Genomic DNA, 24,788 nt, shown 5'->3' on the forward strand with positions numbered 1-24,788 from the left:
ATTACTATGTGCATCACTGCCTTCAAGTATAGCTTCTAAACATTGACTGGAGAGATTAAGCTATCAATTCTTCTGATCAAAAAGATGTTATTTTCTGTATAAAAACAAATTACAGCGGAGAAGAATAGTACAGTCACCAACACATTTAATTTCAGACTAAATCTGACTACAAGTAATGCAATTTGTAACAATAACAAAATTCATTCTTGTAACATTTGGTGAAAGGCCATAAGATACCTAGCTTGCAAAGTACCAAGGTAATTTACTACCTAAAAGAAATATTAACACAACTCAAACCAAGCCTAAAAACTAATGCAGTTTTTGGAAGATGAAACACTTGCATGATTGGTAATATTTGAACTTAATTACAAACCTCTTAATTTCCATTTACTCACTAACAGAATGACCAAGCAGCTCATTAGATGATCATTTTCACCTTGTACTTTTTTTTAAAAAAATAAGGTGCCCTAGCAAACTTAACAATTAATATCAATGTAAGGAAGTGCAGCTCATAATGCACAGATTTTTAAATTTTAATGGAAAACAACAAACATTGGTGTGGTACTTACTGATAGGTTTGTGAAAGTTGTTTAGCAATTTCATATGCCATTGGATCTCTATCAAGAGCAAACACTGAAATGTCAGGGGCTTGGGAGAGGATCACCTTCGAATGGCCTCCTGCTCCAAAAGTCATGTCTAGAAATATCTGGAAAAATGACAAAAATGTGAAATAAATTAGAGAAAGAAAACATCTTCTGGTGATTGACAAGTAGATTCATAATTGATGCAGTGTTCTTTTACAGTCAAACACTGCTGGCTGTGAATTGGTTGTCTCCAGAGCCTCTCATTGTCTTTCACCTTACAGCTACCAACACCCCCGTCAGCCGTAGCCTATAAATCTTGCTTCTCAAGTCTCTGGACCACCTGGTTTCTGAGTACGCATGAATTTGGCTTGAATTACCCTTATCTTATTTAGCCTATGTCGATCTTACATTTGTCTTACTATAATTTCAATAGACCACAGACTTTCATTTGCCGCACATCATGTTGTAAAATGCCAAAGGACAAAGAAAAAACTGCATTGATTCCATAAATTTGAAATAAAAACAGAAAATACAGGAAAAATATTCAACAGGTCAGGAGCACCTTTGGAAAGAGTAACAGTTAACATTTCAGGTTGATAACTTTTTATCAGAACCAGGAAAATTTAGAAAACAAGTATGTTTTAAATTGCAGGGAAGGGGGAGGGGTGTAGAGAAAAAAGAATGTATGTGAGAGGGTGGCAAGAGAGAATGAATGATAGATTGGTGTCAATAAGAGGGTGAAAGGTTTATTACTGATAGCTAATCAGGCTGAATGATGAGCAAATAAAGAGAAAACAAAGGAAAGAAACAAAAAATTGCTAGAACTGCCAGGTACAGAAGACAGCACTTGCTGGATATATGAAATAAGAGAAACTCTCAGAAAAGCAAACAGATCAAACTGCATCCGTGGAGAGCAAACAAAACTGAGTTACATCAGAATGTCAGGAAGCTATAAGACAAAAAAAACTACAGATGCTAGAAATTTGAAATAAAAACAGATAATACTAGAAACAGTCAATAGGCCAAGCAATGTCCACAGAGAAAGAAACACAGCCATTAACCCAGTGGTACCATCCTCTACCATAGAAAGACCCAAGACATCAACCTTACCACTCCTTCCCACAAACACTGCCTGATCTGCCCAGCACCCCTAGCACTCCCTGCTCTTACAGCAGAGCAGATCGGTTATCATGCAAGCTAGAAAGATTCGTAACCTGAATTTGTTGAATTCAGTGTTAAGCCCTGGGGGATATAGTGTGCCTAGATGAAAGATGAGATGTTCCTTGAGCTTAAGTCAGGCATCACTGGAACACTAAGAGGGCAAAGAGAGTGAGGGAAGACTGGGAGTAGGATGCAGACGAAGAATTATAGTGAAAGGCAACTGGAAACTCAATCATCCTTGCATCTTGAATGGAGATATTCTGCCAGACGAGTCACCTATTCTATGTTTAGCTTTTCGAATGGAGAAGTGACCACATCTTCAGTACTAAATGCAGTACATTAAATCGGAAGAACTGCATGTGATTTTCTGCTTCACCTGGAAGGAGGGTTTGGTTTCCTGGATAGTGAGAAGGGAAGAGGTAAAAGGGCAGGTGTGACATTGCCCTTGGTTGCATGAGAAGGTGTATGAATGGGAGAATGGGTGTTGGTGGAAATGGCAGAGTGAACCAGGGGCTTAAAGGGAACCAGCCCTTCAGTATGCTGAAAGAAGAGGGGAAGGTACGTTTGATGGTGGCACCTTGTTGAATGGCAGAAATTTCAGAGGATAATCCATTATGATGGGGTGGAAAATGAAAGGAAAATCTATTATCATAAAATAGATCAGGTGACTTTGATCGTCATTCTGCATATAACTATATTAATCAAGTCCACCACCATTAAGAAAATGTCATTCTGTTTAAACATTTTGAAATGTCTGAATTTATGAACCCAGACTTGGCAGAATCATGATTGTTATTTACGTGTTGACTTGTAAATTTTATTGACACCCTGGCCACAGAGGTTCAAAGAAGAAAACAGGTGGTTAAAATTTCATCTCCCTCAACATTGCCTTCATCTTACAAATGTGCATTGCAAGGAACCTTGGTTCTTCACATCACACTAGGAAAGTAAATTTGGTTAATTTTCATGTATGAAGGGCACAAAACAGCTGACTGACTCCTTCAATGTAGATTTAGTTAAATCTGTTCTTGCTGCAAAGTTAGTTGCAAAGACAAGTACATAACCCAGACTGGCACTTCAGTGAATTACTGAGGGAGCATTGCCGCAGATTGTTACAAGTGCCACCTGTTGGCAGATATTCCAAAAAGACCCTATCTGCTTGTTCATGGGATGCCTGGTTCTCCTACTGCTGTTTTTTTCATATCTTGCTTTGTGCAAGCTGACTGCTACATTGGCTACATAATAAGGACCAGCCCAACAGTAATTTGTTGTAAGGAAATAAAGGAAAAACATCTATTTACTCAAGTGGCACTTATAAATCAGAACAAGGAAGCCCCGATGGTTAACAATAGGATGCTGCTTTCTCTAATTTTGCAGCTTAGTGTCTACTAATTTGTAATATTCAGATAACGTAATTGTTGCAAGTCAAAGTTTGAGCAGGGAAACCTTTAAAGACCAGTCCTCGCTGCCATTTGTGATAACTTATTGAGTTGATTTGGATTACACTTCTTTCTATTTCTTTAATTTTCCCCCCACTCGTCTTATGGAGGAAAAATACTTCAGAAGAATAATGATTTACACAAAAAAAAACTATTAAAATGAGTGTTTTGAGGCATAATCAGGTATGGATTCCAACAGAAAGGTTTTTAATAGAATTGTCAACCTTGTAGATTATTGATAGTGAACTGACATTACTTGCAAAAGGAACTGTGCAAAATAGACAAATGAGACACAAATATTTGGTGCAGTATATTGCAGTAGCCTAGAAATCTTCCACACTCATTAACAAGTTTATTAGACATTGTTACATAATAACTAGGATATCAAAATATCAAATTTAAACTTCGTAAGAGGCATTTCATCCAAATTAATTGACAGCACACACTTCCCAATCTGGAAGATTTTATTCTGAGAAAAGATTACTCATTAGAAAGGCTAATGAGAATATTTTTCCTTGAAGACCAACAACATTGTTTTTCTGTCAACAAAGGTTCATTGTCAATGTACATCTACATCATTATAATTCATGTAGTTCTGCAATCAAGTGGCAATAATTACAAATCTTGCTGCTAATCTATTTACTAGGATAAATTTGCATCTTGAAAACACAAATACAGCAACCTACAGCAAGCACAGCTGTGGCACATTAATTCAACAATTAACACTGCATTCAAAAAAAGTTGGAGCCACTTACTTGGCTGGAGGGAAGTCAGATCATGAGTAGTCCACTGAGCCCCTCAAGTCTGTTTGGTCATTCCGTGCCTGATCTATGACCCAATTCCTTTCCCTGCATTTTTGCATAATCCTTAAAATATTTGGTTAACTAAACTTTATCAATCTCAAATTTCAAATTAACTGACCTCAATGGATATGAAGGATGGAGGACTATTGGGTGAGTGAATTGGCCTATTTTCATACTGTTCTATATCCTTTGAAAAAGTATTGAATGTTTTCCATAAAGTTATTTTTTGTTTTACACAATTTTGCAACTAATTAAGCAAGTACAACAGCTAATTTGTCCTTAGGTAGACCTAATCAGGCAAGTATAACAGCTAATTTGTGCTCAGGTAGACCTGTAGGAGTTACCCTCTGGTACTCCCACCACAACCACCAATCAAAACTGGTGCCAAATGAGATGAATAATTGTGTAACAAATTGTGAGGTGGTGGGTGAGAGTGTTAGGAGAACTTTTGGCATATTCTGCAAAAAGGTCAAATGGGATCCATCTTCAATAGCCGATTGAAAAATTGGAACAGGTCAAATAGTTATTTGAAAGATGCAATGCTGCTACAATGCAGAACTCATGAAATAATGCACAGGAATGCCAAGTTAATTTACATTCTTATGTCTTGCAACATAATTTGAATTTGCTAGTTTGAAGAGCGTCATGCAAAACAGTACAGGGATTAAATACCCTTTGTTTATTACATTAAAATCACTAGTGATGTGATGGGAAAATGAAGTGTATTTCAGAATTCACTATTTCTTTAAAACATTAATTTCAGTGCAAACCACAGGCCTGATGCATAGTTATTTCCCCCCCAAGAAAGAAACAAAGTGGTGTGAACCAGGTAACTAATATATAGAAGTTTTGCTACATAGGACAGAGCCTTTTTGGCCATTTAAGAAATGCAGAACTACAGATTTTTGAAATCTGTGGGCCAGATCAAGTCTGACACAAATTGTTTTACAGTACTTAGTTACATTACATACAATGTAATGTTAATTTAGAAACCTAATACATGTACATCATGGCCTGGAATCACATTGTCAACATAATAGATAAATTAGTGTATATTTTCTCACAAAGACTAAATTCACTTGGATGACTATTTACCTACTGGCAATTCTGAATTTTCTTTAAAGAAGTTACAAAAATATGCTAACATGAAATTTTGACTTTAAAATTTGCATTATTTAGCTGTATCAAAACATTAATCAAGGCAGTCAACAGCAGTTCCTGAACACTTTGAGGATTCATATATAGCTAAACCATTGCAAATTATCAACTGGCTCATAAGCAAAAAAAAGACAATTACCCAATACATCATACAGCTACAAATAAAACTAATTACAGGTACGTTGACATGAGAGACTGCCGATGCTGGAAATCTGGAGCAAGAAACAAGCTCTGTAGGAACTCTGTGCATCAGGATCCTCCTATCATCTGACAGTTCTTGCTCCACCCCTTCCTCCCCACCTTTTTATACAGGCTACTTCCCCTCTTTTTTTCCGATCCTCATGAAGGGTCTTGACCCAAAAGATCGACTGTCCATTTCCCTCCATAGATGCTGCCTGACCCGTTGATTTCCTCCAGGCTTTGTTTGTTGTTACAGATATGTTGAGCAATACATCTCATACCCAACTGATTCTTATCTCACATACTAAAATGAGCAGTAATGTACTGGGGAGAGATAACAATAAATAATCACAGAAGTCATAAAGTGATACAGTGCAGAAATAGACCCTTCAGCCCAACCTGCCTATGCCAAGCAAGGTGTCTTCCTGAGCTGGTCACATTTGCAAGTTATCATTAAGTCTAGTGAATGCTCTGATGAAGCAAATGTAGTTTTAAAAACATCTGAAACTCGACCAAAATTTACAGAACGATTGCCCTCATTTACAGGAAATAGTGTAGTTATATTTTAACAATGTCACTCATATAAAAAAAATTTTGTTATGGTTTATGTTTCTTTTAGAGAAAGGATAATAACTTATCAATTTTACATTGATTACATGTGAACCAGAACTCAGTTGATTATAGATATAGACATTGGTGGGTGGCAAGTCATAATTATTATCAAAGAACAAGAATAAAAGCGGATTGGATCAAAGGCAAATAATTCCCTCAAGTTTCATCATCTAGGATAAGTGTTGTAATATAATGGTACTCCAAAGTGAACAATTAATATTTAATTAGTAAAACAATGACACAGAATACTTTATGAGATGGAAGCAAACATCATATCACTTTTGCGCTCAGACCAAAGGAGATATTTACAATACAATTAGGATTTTATCAGTCCATTAGGTAAGCTTTTTTCAGAGCAATTTTCTACAGAAAGGATTTGGCTAAAAGATTCTTTAAGCAATTTTTTTTGTTGAAAAAGCTTCAGGATTTATGTGAACAATATGCTATCTGACATTCCACATGTGCTTTCTGGCAATACAATGCACCAAGAATTTCACTGTGCACACCCAAGGACCTCTGTCTGTAGCCTGCTCCACTGAAGTGCTCATCAGGTCCTCTTCACATACACAGGTGTAACCTCACTCCAGGGAATGATGCTATCCCACCCTTGCCCACATGCTCTGCTCCAAGCCACATGTTGCTCAAGTATCACTACATAAGCTTCTGGCTCTGAAATTCCCTTAATTCCATGGAGTGTAAATACCTGAACTGATGGGATCCCTCTGAAACTGAAAACACGGCCTGTTTTCAGCTTTATTGCCTTCAGTTTCTTCCAGCAAAGCCTGTTATTGGTAACTGATTAAGACTGCTGTGATGAGAAGAGGGGAATTGCAATGCGCATAGAGAGGTGTTGGCTTATACTAAATGCAACTTCGAAATCAGAAGAAATTGCAATATGAGGTGTATCTTTTATCGTATCAGCCACCACATTCACCGTGACTCAGCAACTGTCACTTCAACAATGATGAGCAATATTTCTTCAAATATTGGGGGGAAGTGACAGGGGCAGGAGGGGAATAGTTGCTGATGAGGGAAGAAAGGCCACATAGCTGTACCCATCTTCACTTGCTCCCATCAGCTGTGTGCCATTTTGTCCTGCAAGTCAAGGGAAAATGCAGCAATACAGAAGTGAGTAGCCACTCAATAACAGGATTTCCCTGCACGCTGCACGTGAAAGTTGCTGTGCTGCTGCATCAGAAGCAACTTCCAGGGAAATATCACAATCCCAGTGTCTGATTTTAGGGACTGAAGAACACTACAGACCACCTCTTGCACTACCATGGAGCTGTCTTTGATTGTGTTTTGCTTTTACACTGTCTTGTTTTTGCAGAGTCTTTTATTTTCCCCCTCTCTCTTCACTGTCCTGTAGAATTTATGCATAATTTATATCTATACTATACCTACGTGCCTGTGAAGCTACTGCAAGCAAGTTTTTCATTGTATCTGTACTCCACCGTACTTGTGCACGAGAATGAAACTCAACTTGACTTAGTACCCCCACCCCTTTTTAAAGAGGGCTGCATGTTGACATGATAAAGAGTGACATTATATTGCATAACTAGTTCTACTGATTGAGCATAATGGCTAATTGATATGTTTAACTTGTTTGAAATTAAGTATTTTAATTAAGCCTTGATCCATCAAGAGTTAATTAGAACAGCCTTTGTAAGGATTTTGGGGCAGGAAATGGTACTATTACATCTCTGAATTACATTAAAGTAAGCAAGTTATCTTTCCCTTACAAGATGCTCAGATCATGATGGAAGTGAATTAAACCAAAGGAGACTAACGCAGACCCAGTTTTTAAACTCTGCTTATATTTTTTAGTAGTCTTGGGAATTTCTAAGATCGTGAATTGTTTTGAGGTGCTCTGACATGACATAAACCATTCTGTTCTGGACTTCAAGGGATGAACTGTTGCTTGTCGTTACTAGATTTCTTGATGGAGCAGAAATTAAATGAGAAATGTCACAATTTGCATTATCAGCATTCTGTAACTGTGCAGCCCTCTGGTGGACAAACCCTGCCCAGTGGGTCCAGTGTCATGCCAAGTAATCACATTTAGATCCTTACAGGTAGATTCATTGACTGACCACATCAACACATTTAAAATGATGTTTTGGGTGGTGGATGGGTCGTACACTGTGGGTTTCTGACATCATAAAAGATGAAATAGAGTACCAGTGTGCAGTATTTTGGGAAAAGTAGACCTTAATACATTTTGTACATCAGTCCCATTGTTTGATGAATCCATTGGAAATGAGCACAGGAAAACCATGAAGGTCATTGCTTGCAAAGTATACAAATGGTGATTCAACTCTAGGATTATATATTTTTTGAGGCAGTGTGACTCCACTAGAAGAGGAATCTCTTATTTTAAATTTTCATGGAACAAATCACTTTCAAGTATTTACTCCCTCTCTCTTTCCTGCTGAATCACCCTAACTATTGGAAAATGGATGTCTTGCAAGATAGTGAGTTCAGAGCTATCATCTGTCCATTTATAGGATAGATTTTTTTTTGAGGCAATTTAAAAGTAAATTGAGGGAGTTGAATCATTCAAAAACTACTATTTTTCTGCAGAGTTTAAAGAAAGCTGGTTCTGCTTTCTCAAGGAACTATCCTATCCATACAGATTCTATTTAGTATCAAAAAATCAAAAAGGGCAAAATGATTCATAACCCCAGTGAGCATGATTTTTGAAATGGTTTCAGATCATCACAGTGTTATCCCCATTTAAAATTGTATCATTTAAAGGAGTAAAGATAGCAAACAATTAAAACAATTGCCAACTATTCCCAGGTCATTTGGTTTGGATTATAATCTCAAACAAGGATAATGAACTACTGCAGTAGGCGGCACTGAAAATGTTGTTTTTCAAGCAATCCTGCGTTTAGTTGCCTTCTTAAACTATTTTCACAAGACAGAAGAATGTTTACATTTTGATTGTGGGTTACTTTGAAAACCCTTATAATTGTGACCCAAAATAATGGCAAGCAAGAACCTTATGTTGCACAGTTTCATGGCTTTCTCTTCAAACAAATCAGATGTGCCCTGTTTTTGTTTTATAGGCTGCACAGACTGGAACTGGTAGTTAGGTCAGTGGCAATGAACAAATGCCATTTTGATGATAACTTGTTCTTGCTTTATTAGTTTCATCACTTACTCCTAAAAGAATAATTATAACATTCTCCTGAGATATAGGTGAAGAAACAATGGAAATATGACAGTTTTCAAAAAATATATACATCTTGTACATTGATCATGCCAATTGACCATAAATGGTAACTTTAATGACTGATAAGGAAATCTACCATTAACTCTGTCTAGCCCATGTCTGACTTCAAATTCATCAATGGGAATGACTCTTTAATGCCTTCTAAAATGGGCTGGCAAGCCATTCAGATCAGGGAGCAATTAGGGATGCACAATAAATGTCAGCCTTGCAAGACCATCTGCATTCTGTTAATGAATAAAACTTGCTTCGTAACATTCCTGAAAAACACTTTAGGGAGTTTACTTTATTAAAGGCACTCAACTAAGTTTCCTAATTTTGGAAAAAGTTTGTCCAACAGTGGAGACAGTTTGTTTTGATACTGGCAGTTACTTAATAGTTCAGTACTAAATGGCCTGCTGAGCAGTAAACAAACCTGTTAAGTAGACTAGAATAATCACACTGAACCTAAACAATTCAATTCTCCTGGTTCATTTTGTTTGTTTCAATGGTTCTTGTATGGCAGCCTTGAAAGCAAATCATTACCAAAATCTACATCTATCAAAAGTGCACAATGTATGGCTGACAACATGCCAATTCAGTATTATTTTTCCTACTTAATCCTATGAATGTGAAACAAAAACAATATTATGTGGTTAAGGTATTGTGCTGGTACTGATCAGTACTGCTAGCTGCTGCAGTATTCGACCTCATGACTAGGAAATAGTTCATCAGGAAAGAAGAGGGACCACTTGAGCACTTCTTAAAGGTTCAGACCTTACCTGTACTATTACTGAGGAGTCAACTACAGAACACAATGTGGGATTCAGCTCTGATGAAACAATGGACCTGATTCTCAGTATCTTACAAACAAGTTTCTCCAACAAAAGGAAACATTCTCTCCATATCCACCTTGCCAAGACTCCTCAGGATTGAAAAAGCTTTCCCCCCCCCCCCTTCTTTTTAACTCACTTAGTATACCTATATCCTTTCGTAGTCGCCATATACCCTTCTGCATGATTTATCTTCCTACCTACCTCAACGTCATCAGAAAATTTAGCAACTGTACCTTCAATACTTTTATCCAATTCATTTCTGTAAATTGCAAAAAAAAAGCCCCTGCACCAATCCCTGTGGCTCACCACTCCTTACAACTTGCCAACCAGAAAAAAACTTATACCTCCTGTTTCCTGTCAGCAATTAATCTTATTTCTACGTCAATACATTACCTGCTGCATCATTAGCTTTTATTTTCTACAATAATCTTTGCAGCACCTTATCAAATGCTTTCTGTGCTTGAAACTCCCAAAGTTATGAACAGTCACAATCCCACCATATGTCTAGGAGTTGTGTTGCACTTGTGTATGATACTTTGCACATCACAAGTTTGAAAATGACTTTCCCATTAGCTCAAAGGAAACTGATGTTCATCTCCTGATTTAGCATGTCTTCATGTGCCACGCTCTTCCAAGACTGGTAATTCCTAGTTCCACAATATCTAGCCAAGGGAAATGGTCTTCCAGCATCTACTGTGTCAAAAATAAAATCCCCTTTATTCTTGCACAGTTCACAAGCTATAGGGCTTATTCTCATTAATCTCATAGGATGCCTCCTCAAAAATCAATCCAGTGAAATTTTGCTTCATTCCTTCCACAGCATATTCATCCATTCTAAGACAAGAAAACCAATTTTGTGTTATTGCACTCCAAAGTCCTTGCAATGTAAACCAATATACTATGTGTTAATTTGGAAAATCATTACAATTCAAAACTCTTTAAACAATTCTGACAAACACAAGCAAATAATTATATATCAACTTGTTCTCCCCATTTCCTGCAGATCATCTGCTGTTGTTCTAAAACCATTGACAAAAAGAACACAACTTCTACTTCTGAACCAGCATTTCATAGGGACTGCTGCCTCTACAATGCCCTAATCTGGCTGGAAGTCCGTGACCAGTGGTGTTCTGCAAAGATCTGTGCTGGGACCTAATGTTTGTGATATATATCAATGATTTGGATGAAAATGTAATTGGGTGGATTAGCAAGTTTGCAGATGTCACTAAGAATTGTGGAGGTGGACGGTGTAAAGGACTATCAAAGAATACAGTGGGATATAGATCAGTCACAGATATGGGCAGAGAAGTGGCAGATGTAGCATAATCCAGCAAATGTGGGGTGATGCACTTTGGGAGGTCAAATGAAAGGAGAAAGTATAGAGTTAATGGTAGGCCCCTTAATAGCACTGAGGTAAAGAGGGATCTTGGGGTCCAGGTCCATAGTTCACTGAAAGTGGCTACACAAGTAGATATGGTGATAAAGCATATGACATGCTTGCCTTCATTGGTAGGAGTGTTGAGTATAAGAGTAAGGAAGTCATGCTGCAGCTATATAAAACTTTAGTCAGACCATACTTGGAGTATTGTGTGCACTTCTGGTGGCCTCATTATATGAAGGATGTGGAGACTACAGAGAGTGTGCAGAAGAGGTTTACTAGGATGCTGCCTGGATTAGAGGGTATGAGCTATACGGAAAGGTTGAACAAACTTTGGTTGTTCTCCCTAGGGCATCAGAGGCTGAGGGGAGACCTGATAGAGGTTCTTAAAATTATGAGAGGCATAGCTAGGGTAGACAATCAGAATCTTTTCCCCCAGAGTAGAAGTGTCAGAGACCAGAGGACTTGTTTTTAAGGTTAGAGGAGGACAGAGTTTAAAGGCGATGTGAAGGGCAAGTTTTTCTTTCTTTCTTTTCACAGAGTGGTAGGTGCCTGGAATGGGTTACCAGGGGTAGTAGTGGAAACAGGCAGTTTGGTGGAGTCCAAGATGCTTTTACGTAGACGCTTGTATAAGAGAATGGAGGGATATGGATGATACACAGGAGGACATTTAGTACAAATTGGCATCAACATCAGCACAACATCATGGGCCAAATGGCCTGTCCAGTGCTGTGCTCTTCCATGTTCCAATCAATTACCTTTAGTAACTGTTCCCTTTCACAAAGTGCTTAGTTAAGCAAACACAAAGGATGCAATACCTCCTCTTTCCAACATTCTGGACCGTAGTAACTCTGCTCAGGAGAAGCAGAAATATACATTCTTCTTTCAGTTTTATATTCTGAATTCAATGTCATAATAGTCTCCACTATGTTTAGACCATTCAAACTCAATTTCCACGTATGCATAACTAGTTAGTTTTAGCAGTACTTAATCTTTGTAATTAGAATTTACTAGGTAGAATTCTCAAACATTGTTAATTCAAAGTTTATCTAATCATCTTGACAAAGAAACCTTATTGTCTAAGGTTTGCTATCTCAGCCATAGGATTTCAATGCAGGCATTTCTCAGGGAAGTGCCCTCATGCCAACCATCCTTAAGTCCTTCATCAAAGTCCTTCTTCCATCAGTTTTCCTCAAACTGAATGATGACAGTGACTTTGGGGGGAAGTTCCACAAGCATTTGGTTTCATTTAGAGAGTGTTCAATAATGAAGTAATTTGAGCTAAGCTGCAGTATGATTAAATGTGAGGTCTAAACTAACAAGTACAAATTGAAGGCCAAATTAAGATGCTCACATGCCCCAATCTTCCACAGCAGCACCATTACCATGTCCTACAATAACAACAGCTGGGATGTTACCATTGACCAGAAATGTAACTGCACTTGCCACATAAATACTAAGCTACTATACCTTGGTAGACACCAGGCTCTTTGTAATCTGAGTCAGCCCATGATCCCAAAGCCTCCCCACATCCATAAGGCAGTCAGGAATGCAAAAGAGTCTTTGCTACTTACCTGGATGGGTACAGATATGATATTACTCAAGAAGCTTAAACACTATACAAATCAGTTTGTTTGATTAGTGTACCAGCCAACAGACCACTTGTCCAGAATTTTATATAGAATAGTAGTGATGCTGTTCCCCTCCAAGCCACAAACCATCATGATTTGAACATTCATTATCACTCTGGGTTTGTGCTGATGGGTCAGGGTAAATTTATTTCCCACTGCACTATTTGTCAAGTTGTAGTTTAGTTTATGACAAAGTCTCGATAATTATTACATAACTAAACCATGGTACTCTTGTCCATTTCACTTTTAAAATCAGTTAATCAGTATTTTTCTCTTAATTTCAGTTGATTGCTATTTTGCTTGATAATTATGAAGCATTTTAATCCAATATACACACAGTATCTAGAATTAAACCTCATTAGATGCATACAATGCAACTTTTAAAAACATGATACTGTATGTACTCTTGAAGAGACAATCCTTTCAAATCAGTAACTTCACAGGTAACAAAATGGATGATGAGGTATAGAATGTGTGTGCAATAACTATGGTAGTTGTTACAAAAACATCCGGAGCCTGTCAATCGGACCAACTAAGCCAAGAGCTCTGGTTTAATTAAGCAGTCTCCAATTAACTCGTCCAGCAGTCTTCTAGCCTGTGTTGGCTATGACTCAATGCACTGACTCATCCAGTCAAACATTTTACTGGAAGAAAAAAAATATTAAGACTGCTGCAAGTTTGTTATAAGAAAAAGTGACCCTGAACACAATGAAGTATAATGGCTCATCAGGAGGATCTTGAAATATCACATTAAAGGGATGGTTGGCAATCAGTTTTCCCTTCAAACTTTATAAAACTGCCACATTAAATACCACTTTGCAAAGTGGTTGTTGCAACTAATGAATCACAAAATCAGTTTATGGGGTTTTAATGAGAATCAAATGTTTAGTTCCAATTTTGAAAATGAAATTTCAATGAAACACCTGGTGTTTCAGATGATTGGTGTATGGCCTAGAAACATTTAGGCAAACATGCTTTGGGCAGTACTATAGGGAGGAGGAGGTAGCAAGAGCAGAGACCCCTCCAATAATCCTTAGCCATATTAAGGATGTATATGTATGCCCTGAGTGAATGTGTGTTTAGCAACCTTGTCCAAACATTAAACAAGTTCCTGTCCTGTATTCAGTGAAGAGTTCTTCATGGTGGTTTTAAAACAGACTAAATCAGAAACCTTATGTCAAGCAAGATAAGCCAAAAGAACGACATTCTAGAGCACAAATGCTTTGTCAAATAAACTTGTATAAATTAATCTTATAACCATACTTAGTGAGTTCTTTCACAAACTATATACATTGCACACTGCAAAATACATAATTTGCAATGCAAAATAGTTCTGAGAAATTGCAGTGCCAGTTGCTTGCTGCAGTATTTGAATTAATCAGTAATAATTTATTAAAAATTGGAAGTGTATTCAAGTGCACTCGAGTTAATGCCTTTTCCTAATTAAGGGAAACAAAATATTGACCCAAGGGAATACTAACTCAAAAGTAGTTACAGATTCAACAAAACAAGGAATCTTCATAATGACAAAAATTAGGAAAAACAAAAATAGTAATGGCACACATGTAAGAATTACTTAAATCTTAAACCTTTAAAAAAAATCAATAATTCCAATATATTTTGTCACCTTACCTGTACCAAATGCTACTCCTGGATATTGCAATGTCATATAATTGCCTCAAACTATATTTGAATAATTAAGCCAAACTTACACATTTTCATGCCACTGAGTTTACACTAAGGACTTGCCAAAATAAATTTATAATTTTAATTTCTGGACAGCAAAGACCAACTGAGGGCCAAAAGCAAACCTGCCATGTTGTTAGATACTTGGGATATATATAGTAGATACTATACTAATATTCTAGAAGAGAAATACATTTTCAGCAATGAAGTTACCATCTTAATATTTAATATTTACTTACCTATCAAAAAAGTACATTTTTGTGACAGAATCATACTGATTGATCACACAACTTTATTTCCAAATGGTGATAGTCATGGTAATTTTATTTCCATGTGATTAAATTTCTATAAAAATAGATGCAATTACCTCTGTATGGTGATTTTAAGATAAACTAAAATAAAAATGAAGAATTATTTGGTAAGAAACCATTCCAGCTTTTAAATATTCAGTTTATATTATTTTTCCCCATGAAATTGAAGTCTGTGGAGAAGAGCATGGATCAAAAATAAAAGTTACATATACAATCTTCAACATTAGATATTTTTGGGTGCAGTGCATTACTTAGATGATGTGCTATAATACAACATAAAATAATAGGCCAAAACAAAACATTCTTTGGACAACATATTTGACCAGAATGACAACTGACTCAGTCCAATAGCAAAACCAGGCAATCACAAAAAAACTGTTCCCCCACTAAGCCAGGTTCAACAATGATTCAAGTTTTTAGTTTGTCAATCAATCTTACTGAAATGAAAACCAACAAGTCCAAGAGGAAACCAACGTGTATAGGAATATCAATCTAAATTTTATACTGTAACAATATTTTTCATGTAATCATTTATTTCTACCAAATAAATTCCTCTCCTGTGGCTGGGAAAAGGAGATAAAGCACTAAAATACCTTGGTCAATTTGATGCCAAGCACTGAAACCAATAGTTAAAAATGAGAAAGCCAAGTGTAATATATTTGAAAGATAACAAAAGTGGCCTTCTAGTCTTGCTCAGTACAAGAATATACAACATGCTGCAAAAGCACTCAATGATTCTATTTTGTGGCTACTGAATTTGATCAGGTTAATTCTGCTTTCAAAACTTTGGAGGCAGAAGAGACTGCTGATGCTGGAAATCTGAAGCAATGCACAAAGGAGCTGGAGGAACTCAGCAAGTCAAGCAGCATCTCTGGAGGGAAATGGGCAGTCAATGTTTCAGGTCGAGACCCTTCATCGGGACTAGTAAAACTTTGATCCTCTTTATCAACACTTTGCTCCTCTTTAATAGATGAAATTAACCCAGCCTGCCCTTTGCTCCTAATGTTTTTGATCTTCCTTCCCCTCACCTTTTCCCCCAAATCACCTTTCATCCAAATCATTTTTCATTCACACCCAAATTCCCAGTTTCACTTTCCTCACCTCAGGCTTTACTCCAGCAAATCATTGATCCTTTGCTAATCACTGCACTGTTACCATGCAATACCAACGATCTGTGTAGGCCTTTTGACTAACCTTGTTCCTCTGCTTAGGAAACTTCACTATTGCTTCATGATCTTTCTGTTCCAGGCCCTTAGGTTACAATTTTGAACTCTTATTCTCTTCCCAGTCCTGTTTATTAATGCAAAGGGTCTTATTTCTATCATAGTTATCGACCCAGAATGATCCATGCACATGCAATGTACTGGGACCTAGACTAACTTTTCCTACCTCTATTTTTGGCACCCTTTAGATCCTTTTCTCCTGAACTGTTACAATGCTTATAAATGCCAAATCAGTGAAATGTTAAATTATGCACAACTGTTAAAATGTAACATACCTTTATTGCAGAAGGCTAGCAGAAAACAAGAGAAAGGAAACAGTTTGTATAATCTTGGAGATTGTAACCAAACCTAATGTGGTCAGACAATACTAATACACTGAACAAGAGTAAAGATTCTTCTCTGTAATATTGTAATGTTAATGTGGAAATCATGAATTTGAAACTCAATTCACAGTCTTCAGAGTAAATATCATTTTTCCCAAATTACTTATTCTCCAAAAAAATCTCCCATCTAAATTGCAACAATATCATCCCAAATTTAAGGACAAGATACCATTTTGCAATATTCCTTAGTGTTCTTTCCAAAATGAATGCAACTCTCTCCATCCTGGATATCAACAACACACAATGCACACACAAGGTCTGCAGAATCATAGATGACCCTTCTCAACCCTGCCACGACCTATTTGTCCCACCGCCATCTGGCAAGCGGAGCATCCGGGCCAGAACTACTAGACCATACAAGTTTTTCCCTCAGGTTGTCAGGCTCCTGAATACCCTATAGGCAGTTTCAGACAAGTGCTGTGTCAAAAGCCCAGGTTTGCACAATGGCGTATAAGAACTTTGGCTGCTGCTGAACGTGTATACGTTTAGTGCAACACACAGTTCTGTATTTTCTTTGTCCAACTCTGTTGTGCACTAACACTGCACTAATTTTGTATTCTGTATATACCGTTTTTTTGCACTATTTCTACTTGCACAATTTTTTTGTCTGCGTTTACTGCATGTCCTCTGTTGTCTGAGTCTGGGGGAAATGACATTTCATTTTTCCATGTGTTTTTATAGCATATGGGTGAATGACAATAAAGTATAACTTGAACTTGTATCACAATTCTGTGAATCTAATCTGGTGTTCAAGGCATTCTGAGCTTGTGTTCTCTTTCTCAGCCATAGTTGGAATAATGAAAAATAAAACAAAAGTGTAAGATGATGCATTTTGAAGGATCTAAAGGATAGGAACTATACCACAAATGGTAGGGCTCAAGGGAGTATTGGGGAACAAAGGGACCTTGGTGTTCAAGTCCAATGATCCCTAAAGGTGGCAGCAAAGGTAGATTGCGTAGTGAAGGCGGCATACGGGACGTTTGCCTTCATCAGCCAGGGCAAAGTGTATAAAAGCAAGGAGGTCTGGGTTTAACTTTATAAAACATTGACTTGACCTGTGCTGGAATATTGTGTACAGTTCTAGTTGTCCACACCATAAGGAAGACATCATTGCACTGAGAGAAATGCAGAGGAGATTCGACCAGGATATTGCCTGGGATAGAATGTTTCAGTTGAAGAGAGACTGAACAAGACTGGGTTGATTCCATAGAACCATACAGAACAAACAGGGCCCTTCGGCCCACCATGTTGTTGCCGTCCATCAAACACCCTCACACTATCTAAACCTTTCCTCCCGCATATCCCTCTATCTCACATTCCTCCATGTGCCTATCCAACAAACTCTTGAACCTGTCCAATGTATCTGCCTCCACCACCACCCAGGTAGTGCATTCCATGCACCAACCACTCTCTGGGTGAAAAACCTCACCGACATCTCCCCTGAACCTCGCACCCATAACTTAAAGCCAGCCCTCTCGTCTTGAGCATTGGTGCTCTCGTCTTGATCAAAGGAAGCCAAGGGGGAAATCTGACAGAGGTATATAAAGATATGGTTAGATAGTAAGAAACATTTCCTATGTAGAAATGTCTAAGACTAGAGGTCATATGTTGAAGTTGAGGAGCAAGAGCTTTAGATGGGATCTGAAGCAGAATTATTTTCCACATAAAAGGTGGCTGCAATCTGGAATGCACTGTTTGAGAGGGTGGTAGAGGCATGTAATCTCACAATAGTTAAAAAACTTGAATAACCAAGACATGGCAGGCTACACACCAATGCTGGTAAGTTGGATTAGTATGGAAGGTACTTGATGGTCAGCATGACGTAGTGAGCCGATGGCGTATTTCTGTGCTGTATGCCTCTGACGCCAAAACAGAACATTTGGAATAAATATTGGAAATAAAATAAAAGGAACATTTTACAAAACAATTCAAAATTGTTTCCTTGTACAGGCAGCACAGTGCTGCTGCCTGTAGAGCTGCTGCTTCACAGCTCGAGACACCCAGGTTCAATTCTGATCTCAGATGCTGTCTATGGGGAGTTTACATATTCTCCGTGATCACTTGGGTTTTGGGAGCTCTGGTGTGGGGCAATTTAATGAAGATATATAGATGTAATGCAGACACAGGAGACTGTAGCTGCTGGAATCTGGTCCAAATATAAACAAACTGCTGGAGGAACTCAGCGGGTCACGCAGCAAAGGGATGTTTCAGGTTGACATTTTGAATCAGGACAATGTAATGCAGCCTAATTTTAAAGTCATTATGCCTTTATAAAATACTATGAGTGCATTCATACTAAGAATTACCCAAGTCTGTTGAGGTATAATTTTAGCTTTCAGTTAATGACAGCAATAGTTGCAATTCACATGAAAAGTTTACGATTTTAGTTTCTATAATAATAATAGACATGGGCAACAAAAATTAAATGCCTACATATGCAAAACTGTAAGAACAATAGATATTTCAAACAATACTTTAATTTAGAAAACCACTATCTCAAAAAAAAGTGCATATTCAGGTAAATGAGTCAGCTGATATTCAAGTCAAAATCTGTTACCCATTTAAAGCAACTTGTCTCTCTTGTGTTACTTGACATCAATAAGCATGTCAAATAAAATGAATTAAAAAGCCAGTAATAAGTCTGTTCCATTTATTACACCCTGGCCCATTTTTCCATCACTATAAATACTCACTCCCCTTCCAAGACAATTTCCCATGCAAATGTGGAAAATGCAATTACTCCTGAACTGCCACTGTCTGCAGTGTGGCCTCTAGTGCATTGAGTGATAACTCTCTTTAATGCCTCCATTCACTCAAGACTTCTGACTCCTTTTCACTTGCATTCTGCTTTGGAGTATCTTTGTCTCTTACACTATTCCCCTGATTGAAGCTCAACACAAACTGAGGAACAGCACCTCATCTTTCTGACATACAATCTTCCAACCTTTCAACGAGTTTCATAACTTTAGATTTTAACCACCATTCCCATTTTGATAGGCAATAGATTGTGCCAATGGAAGTCGTTTGGGGAGATGTTGCTGGTACACTGGAGAGAATGCAGAGGAGATTCACCAGGATATTGCCTGGGATAGAATGAGCACGTCTTTCTTGGCTACAGCAGAGTTGTGTCTCAGATTTTCCACATATTAACTATTATTCTGTCAGAACATAAGATATAGCAGCAGATTAGTGGCCCCTCAATAAGATCATGGATGAACCAATCTTGGCTTCAACTTCACTTTCCCACCTATTCCTCATAACTCTTGCCTCCCTTACGAAAGGTCATCGACCTGAAAAGTGACTAAGGACAAACAAAGTGTTTCCACAAGTTAGCTGACCTGCTGAGGCGATTTTGGAGAAGATTCTTACCATTCATAACAATTACACATTGTTAGAAACCCTGTGAGAAAAAAAATCTGAAAAAAAAAATCAAAATCCTGGTTAAAACTCATATCACATCAGTATTTATAAATCGAAAGCTTATGTTAATTTCAAACCATTAATCATCGCTTACTGAAAATATATTGTCCAACAATAACAAGCCTTATGTTCAGCATAGGCCAGACAGAGCGAATGTGTGAAATAGTGTGTTGAAAACTATTTTTAACAATATAAGCAGTAAAATATTAAAGGGAATCGACTACTAAACAGAGAACATCGTGTTTGATGATAAACTTTATAGCAACTCGAAATAAACTCTCGACTCACCTGCCCTGGTTTCGGCGACAAATATTGAATAATCTCTTTAACCATCACGGGTTTGTGCAAACACGGATCATGCTGTGAAGTCTTTCTGCTGGAGCTCGTTTCCGAATCGACTGCAGTTGGAAGAGCCTCGGGAACCTCAGCCCGACGAAGTACCGAGAGGGCAACGTTTCTGACGGGAGGCTGACGACGCCAGCAACTGAAGGGGCCGACGATGGAGCAAAATTGATCCGGCTTAACAAAAAATGATATGTGTCTGACTAAAGAACGGGCTTTTAGGTAATGGTTCATCAACCCCCGCGGCATTTTAAAGCGCTGCTGTTTAGGGAGGGAGGGGGGATGGTGCTCGAAAGGTTCGGGAAGGGGGGTGGTTAGAGGTTGCGAGGAAGAAGAGAAACCAACAGGTGATTTTAACTGTGTTAATCTTTCAGGGACTGGTGTTTGCCGGTTTACTTTACAGTCACAGAAACGGCCACACACCAACTCCTCCTCAAACTCCGCTCACTTCACAACCTGACCGGTAACCAAGGCGGTCTGCTGCTGAAAGCCCACCCACCGGACAACAACATTTCCTCACATTTTACCCACCCGTTTCCAATTACTGCACGGTGACTCCAGAGCATTTACGTTATCTGTTAATCCCAATATTTCTCCTCAGGACGCGATTATAACAAAAAAAATTAAAGAACTTGATTGTTTAAAACATCCTTAAAACACCATTTTATTGCTGAAAATTAATTATTATTGGACAAGTTTGATATTATTTTTTTTGTTTAAATTTATAAATTACAAAAGCTACCGCTTTTCGCGAACGATTTAAATATTATATATATATACACACAAATATATATTTTTTTTATTTGGTCATATATATATATATATGTACAGACACACACAAGAGTATATAAAAGAAGAACCGTTCAGAAAGTGAAGCAAAAGAACCCCGTTACCACCCGGACGACTAAGTGATGAACACGAGCCGGATTGGCTGCCCCCCTCCCCGTATAAATAAGCGCGATGATGTCATGCCCAGCCTCTTCCAATGAGATTGAAGCGGGAGTGCGCGGTTCCAGCCAATGGCCAACCGGCATTGCGAACGGTCCGTTTGAAACGGCCGCGCGTTGGTGGGAGTTGGCCGGCGAAGGTGGGCCGTGTCCTGACAGCGGCGTCACCGCACTGGGTGAGTGCGTGCTCGGCGGGCCCATTCGTGTTCAAAGGTGCGTTGTGAGCCTCAGCTACCGGGGCGAATGGAGAGGGAATGTCATAGTAGCTTCTAGAATTATTCCCGGGCTCCACAGGATGGACGTCGGGAGGGTTGTTCCCCGGGTTGAAGCCCAGCTTCTCCAATCAGTCAACGTTACAGAAGTTCTTCATCACTCCCGGATCCTCTTCGAAGCCTTTGTGTCTCAGAAGTGTGATGGTGGTGGGGTGGGGACATCATTTTGGAATTGAATGTGGGTAAATTTCTTCATGCAGGGGGGCTGTGAACGTTTAGAATTCTTTACCCTGGGAGAGCTGTGAATGCTCATTTATTGAGTTTGATCAAAATGGAGGTAAATGAATGGGCTTCTGGATATCAAGGGGTATGGAGAGAGTGCGAGCAATAATGTTGAGTTAGATCAGTTGTGATCTTGATGAATAACAGAAAAGTCTTTACTATGAACCTGATGCCTCTTTGTGCTTCTTAACTATGAGCCTGATGCCTATTTAATCTGCCATATTTCAGGGCACTGTGCCTTGTGTTTGGTGAGCAGTAAAATGATTTTTTTAACACTCTAAAGTTACGCATGTCACCATGCTGAAATATTCCTTTTGATCCATTGTTTACCGTTGGTTACCTCTAAATGAACCATCAATCGTGGTCTCATTCTCTCCTACTTGCTCTCTATATTTTCCATCTTGAGCTGCTGTCCACTTAAAGTAGAAAATGCTGAAGTTACGCAGTAGGTGAAGAGAGAAACAAAGTTCATGTTTCGGTTTGATGACTTATCATCAGGATGGATTCTCTCACTACATGTGCTGCCTGACCTGAGTAGTTCCAGCAGTTCCTGTTTTTATATATATATATTTCATATTTGCAGCATATACAGTTGTTTATTTTAGTTCAGCTGCTAATTCCCTTTAAATGAATTTTACTTTACCAGCAGTTTATAACAACACTTTGCACCCTATATACTCTCTACAAAGAACTATCTGTTATAATATTCCACCAATTTGTGAGTGGAGACTCTGTCCCCTCTTGGCAGATGGGTGTGGTGTCGAGTCTTGTGTCAGGGACTAAGCATTGTCTTGGTATTAAAACTGGGATATTGAAAGGGGTGCTGGACTATCAAGGGTAATTGCTGTTTGGATGAGAGATTAAATAAAGGTCCTACCTTCCTTTTCAGCTGGGTATAAAAGGTCCTGTGATATTTTGCACCAGTTTTGATGTCTTAGCCCTCAAAATCACTTAAAAAGCAAATAGTGTTGTGCTAGCTTGCAAATTAACTTATGCATTTCCTACATTTATAATGAAAATGCATTTCAAAAGTTTTTCTGAACTTGAATTTCACTAAAAGAATATGGTTAAAGAAGCAAGTAAGATCCTAGGCTTGTAAATGGAGGTGTAGAGTACAATAACAACAGTAGTAAGGGAAGTTTATATAAAATACTGGCTTAACCACAACTGGTCTAGTTCTAGGTGCAGGAAACAAAGGTTTTGGACATTTGTGTAGATAGATTAGACAATCTGAGTTTCCTCTCCCTGGAAGAGAAGTGATTCTAATAGCGATATTTAAAATTACAAAGGGTTCTGACAGTAAATAGAGAGAAACTGTTCCCTTTTTTGAAAGGGTCAAGAATTAGGGAATGAAGAATTACAAAGGATCTTCAGGCAAGTAAACCTTATAGTAGATTACATCCTTTTATCTACTTCAATCTGTAATTAACCTTTTTTGTAGGCCTGCACTGCAATATTGAAATTTTACCAATATACTTCTGTTTCTAAATCTTGCAGGAAATAAGTGAATGGACTACATTTGAAACATCTGCTGTTAACAGGGATATTTGTGCACACCATGTCTTCTGCTGAAAATGTGTGTAATCATGTAAAGGTTTTTATCCGTGTCCGCCCGGAAAATTCAAGAGAGAAGAATGGAAAGCACCGCAAAGTTGTACACGTTGCTGATAAGCACATGTTGGTGTTTGATCCCAAAGAGGAGGAAATTGGCTTTTTCTATCGCCCTAAAGTTCAACGCCAGAATTTTAAAAATAAAAACAAGGACCTTCAATTTGTTTTTGATCGTGTTTTTGATGATACTGCCTCACAATTGGATATATTTGAAGAGACTAAATCAATTCTGGAGAGTGTTTTTAATGGATATAACTGTACAGGTAAAATATATTTTTTGTTAACACTCATAACAATATATTAGCATTGGTAGATGATTAACTGATTAATGGAAAATGTAATTGGGGAAAGTCATGTTCAGGTTAACCAGATGTAACAAGTGGGGTGCCATGGAGATTAGTACTGGGGCATCAATTATTTACAATGTTTATTAATGTCTTGGATGAAGAGCTTGAGTCAGTTTTTTGTCAGTGGATGGGAAAGCAGCAATCTGCAGAAGTCGATGGATGAGTAAGTGAGCGAAAATTTGGCAGATAATGAATTATGCTCTGTGGAAAGAAGAAAGGGAAAATGGAAAATATTGTTTAAATGGGGAAAGATGGCAGAATATTGTTGTGCTGGATCGTGTGGGTATCTTTGTCAATTAAACTAAGTTAGCATCAGGTGCAGCAAGTATTTGGGAGGGCAAATGTTAGCCATCCATACAAGAGATCATATAATGCAAAGTAGGGAAGTCTTGCTTCAAACATACAGGATGATGGTGAGGTCAGCCCTGAAGAATTGTGTACAGATTTTGGTTTCTTTTAAGGAGGAATCCACCTACTTTGGAAGCGATTCCGATGAGATTCACTAAATTAAATCTTGAGATAAAGTTATTTGTGGAAACATTGTGATACTATGTATTTAGAGTTTGGAATAATGAGTGGTTTTGGTAAAAGATGCAAGCTTTTAAGAGGTCTTGACAAGGTGGATGCTGAAAGAATGTTTCCCCTTGTGGGAAGTATAGAACTATAGAACATATTTTCAGAATGAGGATTTGCACATTCAAGGCTGATGAGGACACTTTCTTTGAGCATTGAGGAGGTGGAGGGTTCATGGTGTCAAAGGCAAGAAATTTTATACACATTGAACTTGACGACAGAACAATTTCTCCATTAATTTTATTGGAGAGAAATGGCCGAGGGTGAAGGTCACTTTTAATGATTTGCTTTATAAAATTAAAACTTTTTGTATGGCAGAGACTCAAAACATTTGTTTCAGTAGCATTAACGGCAAGATAGGTGTGGCAAAGCTAATTTTTTTTCAGCATTTCTGCTCGTGGGACATACTCAGACCCCAGCATTTAATTGTACTTGCCCTTGACAGTGCAGGGGTT

General features: G+C 38.0%; 2 protein-coding genes across 2 annotated transcripts in view; one reads left to right on the forward strand and one right to left on the reverse strand.

Annotated features, from left to right (window-relative positions):
• mettl15 (methyltransferase like 15) overlaps positions 1–20,816 on the reverse strand; it is a 64,863-nt gene extending 44,047 nt beyond the window's left edge. The window contains 2 exon segments of the mRNA XM_052029323.1: positions 570–706; positions 20,308–20,816. Coding sequence (XP_051885283.1) covers positions 570–706; positions 20,308–20,610 — 440 coding nt within the window. The 5' untranslated portion in view covers positions 20,611–20,816.
• Positions 20,817–21,437: 621 nt separating this feature from the next.
• kif18a (kinesin family member 18A) overlaps positions 21,438–24,788 on the forward strand; it is a 64,587-nt gene continuing 61,236 nt past the window's right edge. The window contains exons 1-2 of the mRNA XM_052029674.1: positions 21,438–21,521; positions 23,300–23,676. Coding sequence (XP_051885634.1) covers positions 23,361–23,676 — 316 coding nt within the window. The 5' untranslated portion in view covers positions 21,438–21,521; positions 23,300–23,360. The remainder of the gene's footprint in view (positions 21,522–23,299; positions 23,677–24,788) is intronic.

The sequence above is a fragment of the Pristis pectinata genome, chromosome 14 (genome assembly GCF_009764475.1).
Source record: "Pristis pectinata isolate sPriPec2 chromosome 14, sPriPec2.1.pri, whole genome shotgun sequence".
Lineage (NCBI taxonomy): Eukaryota > Metazoa > Chordata > Chondrichthyes > Rhinopristiformes > Pristidae > Pristis > Pristis pectinata.